At 38.6% G+C, this 12,654-nt stretch overlaps 1 protein-coding gene across 4 annotated transcripts in view; it reads right to left on the bottom strand.

Annotated features, from left to right (window-relative positions):
• The window catches only part of LOC101487468 (gamma-aminobutyric acid receptor subunit beta-3), a 94,981-nt gene that overhangs the window by 24,892 nt on the left and 57,435 nt on the right, over window positions 1–12,654 (bottom strand). For all 4 annotated transcript variants that reach the window (XM_076880770.1, XM_004552592.3, XM_004552593.3 and 1 more), the window contains 2 exons: window positions 7,903–8,123; window positions 2,272–2,354 (listed from right to left, as the gene is read on the bottom strand). In XM_076880770.1, coding sequence (XP_076736885.1) covers window positions 2,272–2,354; window positions 7,903–8,123 — 304 coding nt within the window. The remainder of the gene's footprint in view (window positions 1–2,271; window positions 2,355–7,902; window positions 8,124–12,654) is intronic.

Raw genomic sequence — 12,654 nt, 5'->3', positions numbered from 1 at the left:
AAGACATGCAGTGTTGCTGATCATCCAACTGGGCTGTCATTTGGGAAGGAAATAAAAAAACACTTTTGAAGTTGTTTCCAAGTACCAGGCGCTTTTCTTAATAGCTTTACTTGGGGTTTGGAAAATGTCAGAAGAATTATAAAATAGACATGTCCAGTGCCATTAGCAGATCTTGCTTTAGTATTTTTGTGGGGATGATACCAAAAACAATATAAATACAAACATCTACAATGTGCTTTGTTCTTACTCTAGCCGAGACATTGGCTCTAACTAGCCTTAAACTCTATGTGTTCCTGATAAGCCTAATCCTATCCTGCCATATTGTTGGCATGCCAGGTGTAAATCAGTGCCCAATCAGAAGGCTGACATGAAACCAAGTGGTGCCCTGAGGATGTCTGTAAAGGACGAGCAGAGACACTCACTGCTGCTAAGTGATACAGCATTCAAACGCTGAGGAGTTCTCACAAATAAATATGTGAAATGTCTAACTTAAATCTGCTTGAATCAATATTTTTATATCAACATAACACGTGTAATGGCATCCCAGTTATTCGTAATAACACACCCTACAGAGAGATGGGATGCCCTGTCTGTAACGAGCCCTTTGGTGTCTTTCAGCTCATTGTTTTGGCCCACGCCATCACGGTTTCGTGTCACTGTTTCTTATCAGCCCTGTTTAAAGCCGCGATGGCCTGCTCGCTATCAGCACAAAACAGAACAGGGCCAAAGTCATTTGCAGCATTTAGCAGCTAAATGGCCACATATAACCTAATCTAACCTAACCTTGTTACTCTAAGTCAGTTGGTGATTCCTAATTGGCTGTAGGTGTGAATGTGAATTTCCCTCCAACTCTACATGCTCGCCCTATATAGGCTGGATAGGCTCCGGCACACTGGATCCTGAAATGGATAAGTAAACTGATTGTTAACAAAATATATCCAATCGGCCAATCGCATGACAGCAACTCAACACATTTAGGCATGTAGACATAGTCAAGAGCTGAGCTGATTGTGAGCACAGATTGAAGAAGAGAGATCAATTTAAGTGACTTTGAATTTTGCATGGCTGTTGGTGTCTCACCGACTGATCTCAGTACTTCAGAAACTGCTGAGATTTTTCTACACAGTGATGAATGATCAAAAAAAGAGAAAACATCGACTGAGGGCTAAGTGTTTTGCACTATCATGTCAATATGGAATGTTTCCAGGACTTTGCTGAATTTGTGCCACAAGAAAGGCAGCTCTGAAAGCAAAATAGGGTTCAGCCTGAAACTAGCTAGGTGTACCTATTAAATAGGCCAATGGCTTAAATGAGCTAAAAATAGAGCGAATACTAGACTTACATTGGTTAGGTGACCAATAAATGAATGCTTACCATATACTTATCACTTTTATTTTTAAATGACTTGCCCTCAGGTTGATGCCTTGGCCTGCTGTTTGTCTATATTCCTGTTTTGCATTTATAGCTCTTTTTATTGCTTGTTTAAAAAAAATATCTCTGCATGCAGAACAATAACCCCTGTGTTGTTCTGCATAATTGACACAGATTATGTAGACGTAGTTCAATATTATATTTGCTACAATAGAACCAGCAAGCAACCAGAGGAAAATGCATGACAGAGGGTAAAGTCTTGCACAGACTCCTTTTTTTTTGAGGTTTTCTTTTATAGTCTCCAAAAGTAATTGTTATTTTGTCATCAATGTTACTTCATTACACCCACCAGGTTACTGACGAACTACTAAGGAGTTGTATTAGGGTTGAATTTTAGCAGCAGGTTTCAGAAACTTGACGCTGTTACTTTTCAAAACTACTTTCCTACATGCATTTTAACCTTACAGTACTTCTGGTATAAGATTCCATTTATAGAGGTAGAATTGAGTCTGAAACTATTCCTACCCTAAGTAGCACATGGCAACCTAGTGGATCTTTACGAGGTTAAATGAGGTGCAAACATTTGCAAAAGAAAGCATGACTTCTAACTAAATAACTGCACTAGATTGGTCTTTTAAACTTTCCCAAATCTTTATAGAAGTATAATATTGAATGAAATTAGCTAAGTATTTGTCATAGTCATATATACTACCCTCATCCATCTGGTACAGATTTAAAAGAAAGGCTACAGAACACAGAAGAGAAACACACACACAACCGCTGCTGTACCTCAGGTTGCACATTCTTTCATGCATCTGTAACATTTCACACATGAGACACTCTGCCTGTGCGCCGCTGTTGATCTGTCAAGCCCACAAGGCATTAGGCCTGTCTACTCACAGCTCTCTATCTCCAGAGTGCAGTTCTGTTCATCCAGAGGATACCTCCTGAGATCCATCATACATGCTGCTGTTGTAGTTATCCTGAAAAAGAAGGCATGGGGGGAGAGGGTATATTTTAGTTAACACATGTGATTTACTAAAATTGTTCTGAAAGACGGATCAGAAGGAGAGTGAAGATGTAAGGGATTTGAGGTGTTTTAAAAATAGCAGTTACCTAACAGAATAAGGGACTGCGGGAATACAATTAGATTACAGCATTAAGGTGAAAGCACCTATCATCTTTAAAGGAAACCAAATGTCCATTTGCCTTTTCAACCTGTCCCTCAGCTGGTTTCATATTACTGGAGACTACTGGCATTGTCATCTTAAAATAAGATTATAGCACCACCTCCTAGTTAAAATGCTGACTGTGTAACTGTATACCTAATTAGACTATAGATCATACAAGACAAGCAACGAACATGTTTGCTTTTGAAACATTTTGTGCTCCCCCTTCACCAAAACTGTCCATCCCTCCATCCTGCGATCAAGTAAAAATTTGTAAAAATAAAAATGATATGAAGGAAATGCATCCTTCCCTGTTCAACTGAACTGGGTCATGAGGAGGTATCTGTGCCTTTTGTTTATCAGATGTGCGAGCTCAAACGACTGATAATCAGACAGTTAAAAAAAAGCAGCAAAGTGAAATGCAAATTCAAAATGATTTAGGCTAAGTCTGGCCTGATTAAAAGCTGGCTGCTTGGCAGTTAGCCACTGGATGTATTCACTGAGCAAAGACTGAGATGAGGCTCCATTATGTGATATTATTATGCAGCAAAAATTACAGCAACATAATAAGAGGTCTTCAACAGTAACATTAACAGTAAGCATTACCACACATATTATAGATTATATGGACTTCCAACACATTTTCCAATACATGACACAGATTATCAATATCACTGAAGCTTCTCTGCTACCTTATCTCTTCATTTCATTATGGTAACAACAAGAAAAAAAAACTACCTACACTGTATTGATTAGCAGTTAAAAAAAATTTGTTGATTTACATTAAATCATTAAAGTAACAGTTTTTAAATTAGAACATATTGAAAATCCATGGATTTGGGGACATTGGAGTCGAAGGTGTTTAATCAAAAAAAAAAAATTCATATGAATAAAAGATGATATCTAAATGGCATAAATTGGAATATAAATTACAGCCTCAAAATCCAACTGATTATCAGAAAATGTCATTTGATAAATTAAACCTGAAATAATTGCATTTGGTTGTGGGTCAGTTTTAATCTTTTTTTTTCCATGCCACTCTGTCTAACAAAAGCCAGGTCAGAAACAAATATCGTACACTGTACCAGTTAGCGCGTGTTAGCTAATATAACCCAGTGACATGAAGTCCATTCTGAAATAACCAAATGCCTGTGTTACGGCTTTTTACTTAATTATTATTCATTACTGCATTTATCAAAAACACAAAAATTGTTGAAGTATCTCTTTTTATTTGGCATACAGCTAACTACCTAGCTAGCTAACTAGCTAGTCTTAGCTGTGGGCTTGTATTGAGCAAAAGAGAGTCCAAATGCTGATTTGACCAAATTTTCAAAAGACTCTACAGTAGCATGTGAACAGCCGCAAGGAAACTATTGCTTCAGCTGGACAAACTAACACATGCAGCTAAATTCAGCCAACAAAGACTCAATGCACAATTTAACCCCATCAAAAATTCATGTAAAGGTACAGGAGAAGTCATACAAGCTATAAGACATTGGTATAGCTTTTGGGTTGGAAAAATAAACCAATGCAGAACTTTACCAGATCACTGCTGACCTATGTAAACACTTTCATTAGGAAGTTATGGGCTCATTCACTCATTTTGGGTCATACAGAATAAAACATTAAATCTGTATTTAAATCTCAGTCACGCTGTGTTTCAAACAGCAGGATTATCCCTGGTACTCTGAGTGTTCGGTATCATGGTCAGACCTGCCCCTCCTTGTCACACTGGATTTTTTAAACCAAGACAGCAACAACAGAACCCTCATTTCAAGGTTTCAAAATGATACTTCAGAAACCAGTTTATAACTTCAAGGTATAACTGGGTCAATCCTTAATACCATCTATTTGAGTAACAAATAATGTTAGGCTAACAGTACTCTTGTGCCCTCGAGTAGTCTGTATTCAATGCAAATTCAATTGCTAGCCTATTATCTTACTACTACAGTATCCCAAAGACGTTAGTAAGGAAGCTAACATTAACTTGTAGAAAAGATCTTCTGAAAAGTGAATAACTCTTTGACTGTATCTTGTGTCAGAGTGAATGGGATCCTGTGAAACTAAAGCCCGAAATTGTACAGTTCCGTTTTTATCATTTTACCAAAACCGTTCCAGGTTTTGACTGTAGTACAATACGAATCTGTATTCTGCATTTGGGGCACCACAAGCTGCTATCAGGAGGGCTGAGTGTGTGATTGGTTTTAAACGACTGGTAGTTGCACATTTTTTACCTTTCATTTAATCTTTCTTTAAATTACAGACAGTTTCTGTAAAATGCAATTAATAGACCATATTTGCAAAAATGACAAACAGCATTGTGGCAAAATGCAACTTACAATGTAAATACAAACTGCTTTTGAGAGCTTAAAATTGTATTTTTTACTGCTTTCCCTAATAAACAGCAAACACACAAATACAGAGTGGCTGCCTTGAAACCACGATAAAAATCTGCATTCAACATATCACTCAGCTCTACCTGGCATTCATTTATGTAACAGTTCATATCACAAACACCACGTCACACGTCTCCCTCTCCTTTTGATCTCTTAAAGCACTGAGAGGTCTATAAGTAGTCCACAGGGCTAAATGCTATGAACTCCACTTGCATAATCAAGCATAGCTGCTTGACTATAAAGTATGAACACTGACACATGCAAATGCAAGTGTGCAAGTGCACACACACACACACAGACACACACATGTTTTTGCTTTGCTCTAATAATTCAAAGCTTGCATCCATAATAATAGGTCACACTAGCTCTTCTGAACCTGCTTGTCGAAAAGATCAATGGAAATTCAAAACAAGGGCTTTATGAAACAAACATCAAACAATAGCTGAAGGCTGAACTTTGCATTGTGGATCATGTCTAACCTGTCTGCACTTTTTGCCGTAGATGAACTCTAACGGCAGCCCTCTTTAAAAATAAAATAATAAAAATGCTAACACTGACATGCCCTTCAGCATGACACAAAACCCTCTCAGCTGCTGCAGGACTGTGCCAAAACAAGGCTTTGAACACAAAGAATTAACTTGGCTCTGAAAAACATTAGGGAATATTCTTGACCCTGATCATCCTTTTGTTGCTTTTTGCGTGATAAGTGTTGCTTATTTGCAGGGCCCAGAATTGTCCAGAACAGCTTTCATGGTTACTGTTGACTTTGTGAGTTTGATTTTGACTCAGTTTATTTCCTGTTTTATTTTGAAGGTTAGAACCCATGTGATTTTCTGTGATTGCACTATCATTTGTTCTTTCCCTTGGTAGGGTCTGATTACGTTCACCTGTTCCTTATTACCCTTTTCTCCGCTTGTCAGGTTGTGCTCTCTTCTCAGTCTTGTTTTCAGGTCTTCTCTATTTTTGGATTTGGGATTTTTAATAAACCTGCCTTATGCAGTTCTTTTGTTATTATTTTTCTGACTATATATAATCATAGGAACTTTTCATCATTTCATTTATCTAAATATAGAGGCTCATTTTAAGAAAAAATATTTTGAAGGATGAGGTTGCTGTCACTCTGTATTTTCCTCTATGAAATAAAATGACCAAAATCAACAATGCTTTCGAGTGTATTGTATTACTTTTAGACTGCTTAACTTTGTCTTTGAAACTCTAAGCTCTACTTTTGATGAAAGTATGTGTCACAAAAAATTAGTAGAATTTTTAAATTATATATACAAAAACCTCAATAATCTCCTTAAACTCTAAAATAGTAGTATTTGCAAGGGACTATTTTTAAGTGGAGGATTAATACACACTTGGTGTTCTTCTGAGTGTTTACTGCAGCATAATGATGTATGTGGGATTCAAAATAAACTGCAGTGCACATCTATGGTAATCAAGGCAGGTGTCATGCAGTGCAACACCGTGGTTCTCTGATATGTTTTTAATTGTTTGGGGTCTCAATGACACTTAATGGCACCAAAGATTAAGCTATATGAAACTTTAGCTATATAGCAAGTCAAGTGGGATCAAGTTTGCATAAGCTGTGGATTTGATAACAACAGGAAAATGACATTGTTGTTAGAGCAAGAAACTGAGGCGGGTGCATAAGGGGAATATCCACTGCTAACAAAACTAGAGGGAGCCCTTTTTTATTCATAACATCAACTCAGTTAAACTTCTGGAATATCGATCTGGTCAGTTAAGAAGCAGAGGGGGTTGTTAATTAGTTACAACTGTACTGCCGTTGATTAAATTAACAACAGGTGCACCAAAGGGGCAACAATGACACAACCCTGAACACCGGAATGGTTTTACAGCCACTGACATTTTTCCGCTCCTCATCTTTTCTGACTGTTTTTTCATTAGTTTTGCATTTAGCTAGGGTCAGTCTCTCTGCTGGTAGCATGATACCTGGACCCTACAGAGTTTGCACAGGTAGTCCAACTCCTGGAGGATGGCACATCATTACTTGTCGTTTTCAGAAGACTTACTATGTCTCAAAGCACAGTCTCAGGAGGAGACTGGAGATTTCATAATGGCTGTAGAAGGTCCTTAACCCATCACCCGGACTGGTATCTTCTTCTTTGTGCAAAGATGGACAGGATGAGCAGTTCTAGAACCCTACAAAATGACCTTCAGCAGGCCACTGGTGTTAATATCGCTGACTAAGCAATCAGAAACAGACTTCATGAAGGTGGCCCGAGGGACCAACGTCCTTTAGTGGGCCTTATTCTCACTGCCCAGCACTGTGGTGCCAGATTGGCATTTGCCATAGAATAGTATAATTGGCAGATTCTGGCCAATTGTCACCAATGAGAGCAGTTTCAACCTGAACACCAGGCTGATGTTACAACACCCTGACTGCAATTAGGTATCAGGATGAAACCCTTGGACTGACTGTTAGACCATGTGCCTGTGCAGTGGGTCCTGGGTTACTCCAGGTGCACAACAATGGTGAGAGTAGGCAGGGACTCAAGATTACCACTGACTCTCATGTTCATACAACCTAAATTCAATGGAACAACTCTGTGACATTGTGTTTCAGTCCATCCAACACTGCTAAAATGCACCTCAGATTGTCCAGGAACTCAGTGAGCCCTGGTCCAGATCTGGTTGGAGATCTCCCAGAACATCATCCATCATCTTATTAGAAACATGCCCAACATTGTCTGGTATGCATACAAGCATGTGGGTCCATACAAACTACTGAGAACCTTTTTGAGTTGCAACAAGGAAATTTTGGCAAAATGAACCACCATTTCTTTTTGTAGTTGCAAGGAGGTTGGCGTCCTACTTTTACTCTAGTGTGACTGAGTCATAAGATAATGTACAACATGGAATCCTGAGAATGCTAACATGTAGCCCAGTCAAAAGTCCCACTGTCTCATTAAGAAGAAGACCTGACAAGCAGAACACACCTGAGTCCATAGAGGACAGTCCCATCTGGATGCAGGCGGATCATGCGGTTTTTGACTGTGACTCCATGGACGAAAGACTTCTTGTCATTGAGAAAGTAGGTGTCGGGGACCCAGAGCTGGTCAGCAACCCTGTTGTCAAGTGTCAGGTTGAGAGGGATTCCCACATAGGCCAGGCGCTTGTCCCTCCAATACTGCTGGAAATACATAGTCAATGTGTAGTCCTGCGGATAGAAAGAGAAAAAACACAATAAAAGGTGGGTACAGCTTATTGTTACATGTTATACAGGCAATCACTTCAGGTTTTCTTTCACAGGAAACAGCAGACATTAAAAAGCAACATGAACAGCTTTTGAAGGAGTGTGGGCCAACTGGTTCACACACACACTCTAGCCAAATTCTCTCAAGTGCCTTTGCCCTGTCTTTTGCAGTACAGTAACCAACACAGTAATGTGCCATTGTACAACAGTGTGTGGGAAGGCTGACTCATGTAGCTGCAGCTTTATTGAAAAAAAATCTAAGAAAATTTCACCTGATCTTCAACTAATTTTTCTCCCGTGGTTGAGCATTCCTCATATAGGCACAGTGATTCACAAAACCTCCAAGTTGACCTATAACAACAGCCCAGAAGCTTTTTAAACATACGTTCCTTTTCATTAAATTCCAATGGGGTGACACTTAGGCTGTTAAAACACAGTGAATTAATGTCAGCTCTGTTCCAGTGGCTGTTTTCTCTCAACGTGCTGTAGTTGAATGCAGCTCTTCTGTTATCCTCCATAGGCGAAGGAAATGGAAACACATGCTTTAAGTAACACTTTATTGTTCTATCCTCTAAGGTCAGTGCTTATTTGTTAGTCTAACAGGCATTTTGCAATTACCCAAATGCAATCAAAAAGAACTTTATCTCTAGGATTGCACTGCAGTATGCAAAGTTTTTGAAGTTCTTTAACTATATTAGTAGATCAAGTTTGCTGTTAAAATATATCACATACTCTGTCTTACAAATAAGATGAATTTATAATGCATACTTGTTCAATCAAATACAATCTAAGTTTGTGTTTGTTTCAGCATACACAGTCTGGCATGATCACTAGATTTTGGTGGTACAGTGATTATATTTCACTAGCTTTTACTCCTCCTTTTGTAGGTGCACTGTATGTCAACATTTCCTGCTGCATGATTGGTGTTGAGTAAATTTAGTCTTAATTTTATTTGAACTGGAGGTCCATTTGCTAGGCCTATATTAGTACTAGTAAACCCTTATTGTTTTCTGAGTTTTGTTTTCTGTGATTTATCTACTTTTAGTCCAATTTTGAGTTTAGCCCAAATCAGACACTGTACTCATAACTATAGGCTAGTTTTTAACAACTGGAATAAGCTCTAGTTTAAGCTAAGTAGAAAATGTCAGTATGCCAGTTAGGGCTGGGCTATATCATACCGTTCACGGTAATACCGGTATAATGTTGGGCAACGATAGGAAAATGAAATATCGCAATAGAATATGGTTAAAACGCGCATGCGCAGTGCCTTTGTTTACATAATCACAAGGCGGCGATGCAGAATGAGAAGAGCGAAAGCGGATCATTAAATGAAACGGAAGAACCATAATTGGTTTGTAAAAATGCTGCAACTTCAGTGGTGTGGAATTGGTTTGGCTTTCATCCGTCAGATACACAACAAAACACTATTTTTGGATGCTCTACCAAAAATAGTGCTAACGGGCCGTTGTTATTACCGTGTTTTTTGGAAAATACGGCACACTTAAAATCAATCCTTTGATTTTTCTGAAAATCGACAGTGCCCCTTATGATCCCGTGTGCCTTATGTATGAAGTCAGCTTGTGTTTACTGACCTCGAAACGATTTTATGTCGTACACGGCGCTCGAAAATCTGTCAAATGTTTCAGTACGACTTTGCTAAGCTACGAAGCCGCACCGCTTGATGGATTGTTGGAGCATTACGGCTATCGTAGGCAGGAGCCTCGCGGAGTGATACGTACTGTGCTTCAACATAATATTACCGTATTGTGTGTGTATAACCTCTTAAATTTTGTGGATATTATACATGGTTATGCTGAGGATATGTCTGCCAATTTCCACTGGAAATGCCCTTTGGTTAAACTGTCAGCAAGGAATTTGCATTTGCACTGTTAATTTTTTATATAACTTTAATGCACTTAAAAAAGCTGCTTGTTTAAGTGAAAATACATTGATGGGTTTTGGTTTTTTTTGCACTAATAAAGTTGTGGAGTTGTAAAGTATTTTGTCTAGTGTCAATTATATCGTCAGTTTTATCGTTATTGCAAATTTTGAAATGTATATCGTGATAAATATTTTTGTTCAAATCGCCCTGCTCTAATGCCAGTACACCAATATGGTGAACCAAGTATCCAGCATTAGCATTTATAGCACTGTCAAGATTAATGTGCTAGCATGCTGCTGTTTTTTGCTAATTAGCCTAAAGTGCAAGGTAGGCTAGCTACGGACAGCCTTAAAAAAGTTGCTAACATAACAAACGTCTTTGTCTGGATAAATACTGGGAAATTATTTTTTTAACCACTGTCAGTATTAATCTATGATTATTATCAGAAGAAAATGTCATATAATATAAATCAGCATTAAGTGCATGTTCAATAAATACACATTGTTTCTCAAGTTTATGAGCAATCATGTTAAAAAAAAAACAAACGAAAAACAGTTCTCTGTTCTCTGAAAAAAAAAAAAAAGCCACAAACTCAAACGAAATCTCACTCTGTGACTACATTTTGCAGCATTTGCATATACTGAAGTGTTTATGTAATAGTAGTTCTTGTGTCTTTCTGTATAAAGCTCACCATCTGGCACACAAGTCAAACAATTACTGGCAAGAAGTACTTAAAGCCCAGCCATGGGTACACTCATAGCCCTGCGAAAATCCAACATTTAAATACTGTTGTGTAAGTAAATACTTTTGTTTTGCTTTGATTCGAGCCGTATTTGACCAGTGCAGAAGCAGCAGCAACGATAGAGGACAGAGCCCCTCCCTCCCTCCACATCACATAATCCACTTAACCAAGCTAACAGTCCCTCTCCTCTATTTCTGTGTTTCTGCACCTCTCCCCCCTTTCTCTCGGTCTCTCTCACTCTCTCTTTCTCGGGGCAATGCCATGATCTTCCCTCTTTACCTGCTGTGACGTTGTAATGAAACCAGCCAGCACCAATCTGGCACTGGTAGAGGCACACATGTCCGTGTGGTGCTGCAGTTTTCAGGTTTACCGAATGGCAACAACAAGAACCCCCCCCCCCCCCCCCCAAAAAAAAAAAAAAAAAAAAAAAGCAAAACACGATTATAACCGTCCAGTGTGATGAGCACAGCTTTCCAAAATGTTCATGTGTGACAGAACTGTTACATAACCCAAGTAGTTGTTTGTCTCTTTGCAAGCGCCTGAAACACTGTGTTACTAATGCATACAAAATGCTCGAGGTTTTGCATTTTCATGACGAGGGGGGATCATACATTTATGCAAATTGAGGCGACTGACTTTGTGTTAAATAATTGCTTTCTTTTCACTTGCTCTTCACAGTCAGTAAATATGGTTTCCAGGTTTGGTTAGAACACAGAGATGTAAAAGTGAAGGGCTTAGTCAGCACAGGATACAGATTGGGCCCACAGCATGACAAGGAAAGCTCATGGCTCTGAGCCATAAATGTATAGTGGTGGAACCAAGGCCTCTTTGGTAGTCTCTCCTCTCAATATTGCCATATGATGGTTTTTACAAATTATGCGGCATAATCAGGTAGCAATGACTTTTTGCGGTATTACCATCTTAAAAACAAGCCATTGCCAAGCACAGGATTCGGTGATTCTGTTTAAAGTATGGTAGTTATATCTTTAAAATATAACTGTATCAAAAGTTGGAACAGATCTGAGAATTGCTTTACTTATTTATCATGCAGAAATATTGTTAAAAAAGGATTAATCTTTGTGTATGTTTACCACCACATTCTTTCTAGCGTCTGTGAGGGAGCTCTGGTATGCTCATTCACAATTTCACATTTGTATCATTGGACTATACTAGTGTAGCTTTGCTGTTTCACAGTTCAAAATAATCCTTGTTGATCTCATACTGATCTGTGGTGAAGCCCTTCAGTTTATCCTCTGCCTGAAGCAAGCTGTTTTATTTCCCCTTCCTCTCCATTAAGCTAGCTTTCTCCTGATTGGTTCAAACATAAGAACAGTGGGTGCATGGGGCACCTGTGCTCACAGCCAGAGCTGTGTGCCTGAAATGACCATAGTGTCTCTCACTGGTATCAGCCATGAGCAGAAGAAACCAGTGCAAACTGAAAGCCTAGAAAAGTCTGAAGCCCAAGTTCCTTGTTTAACATCAACGCCCACCAGTGTAATAGGAGTAAGGAGAACAAAAACGCCTTTTTAAAATGCAGCACATTTTATGTTTGCTTGAAGTCTGTATTCCAGATTGAAGATCAAGCAACAGTCATATAAAAGCAATGACTGCAAAAATAAGTTGCTTTAAATCAGCTCCCTAATTTTGGAACTGCTAAACAACTGTGTAAAAGGCATCTTTCACTAAGCAATTTAGATTTGTAGATTTCAAAAGCATGACAAAGTCTTCACCTGTTAACACATAATGGAACTGAACTCTAAAGTCTTATAATTTCTGAAATTATACCTGAAATTATAGCAGGTCTGTAAACTGGAACAAAGCCACGACCCTGCCTATAAGTGGTTAGTAGTATTTTTCTCAGTTAAATCGAA

The sequence above is a fragment of the Maylandia zebra genome, linkage group LG23 (assembly GCF_041146795.1).
Source record: "Maylandia zebra isolate NMK-2024a linkage group LG23, Mzebra_GT3a, whole genome shotgun sequence".
In the NCBI taxonomy this organism is placed as follows: Eukaryota; Metazoa; Chordata; class Actinopteri; order Cichliformes; family Cichlidae; genus Maylandia; species Maylandia zebra.
This window is presented reverse-complemented; position numbering and strand designations above follow the sequence as displayed.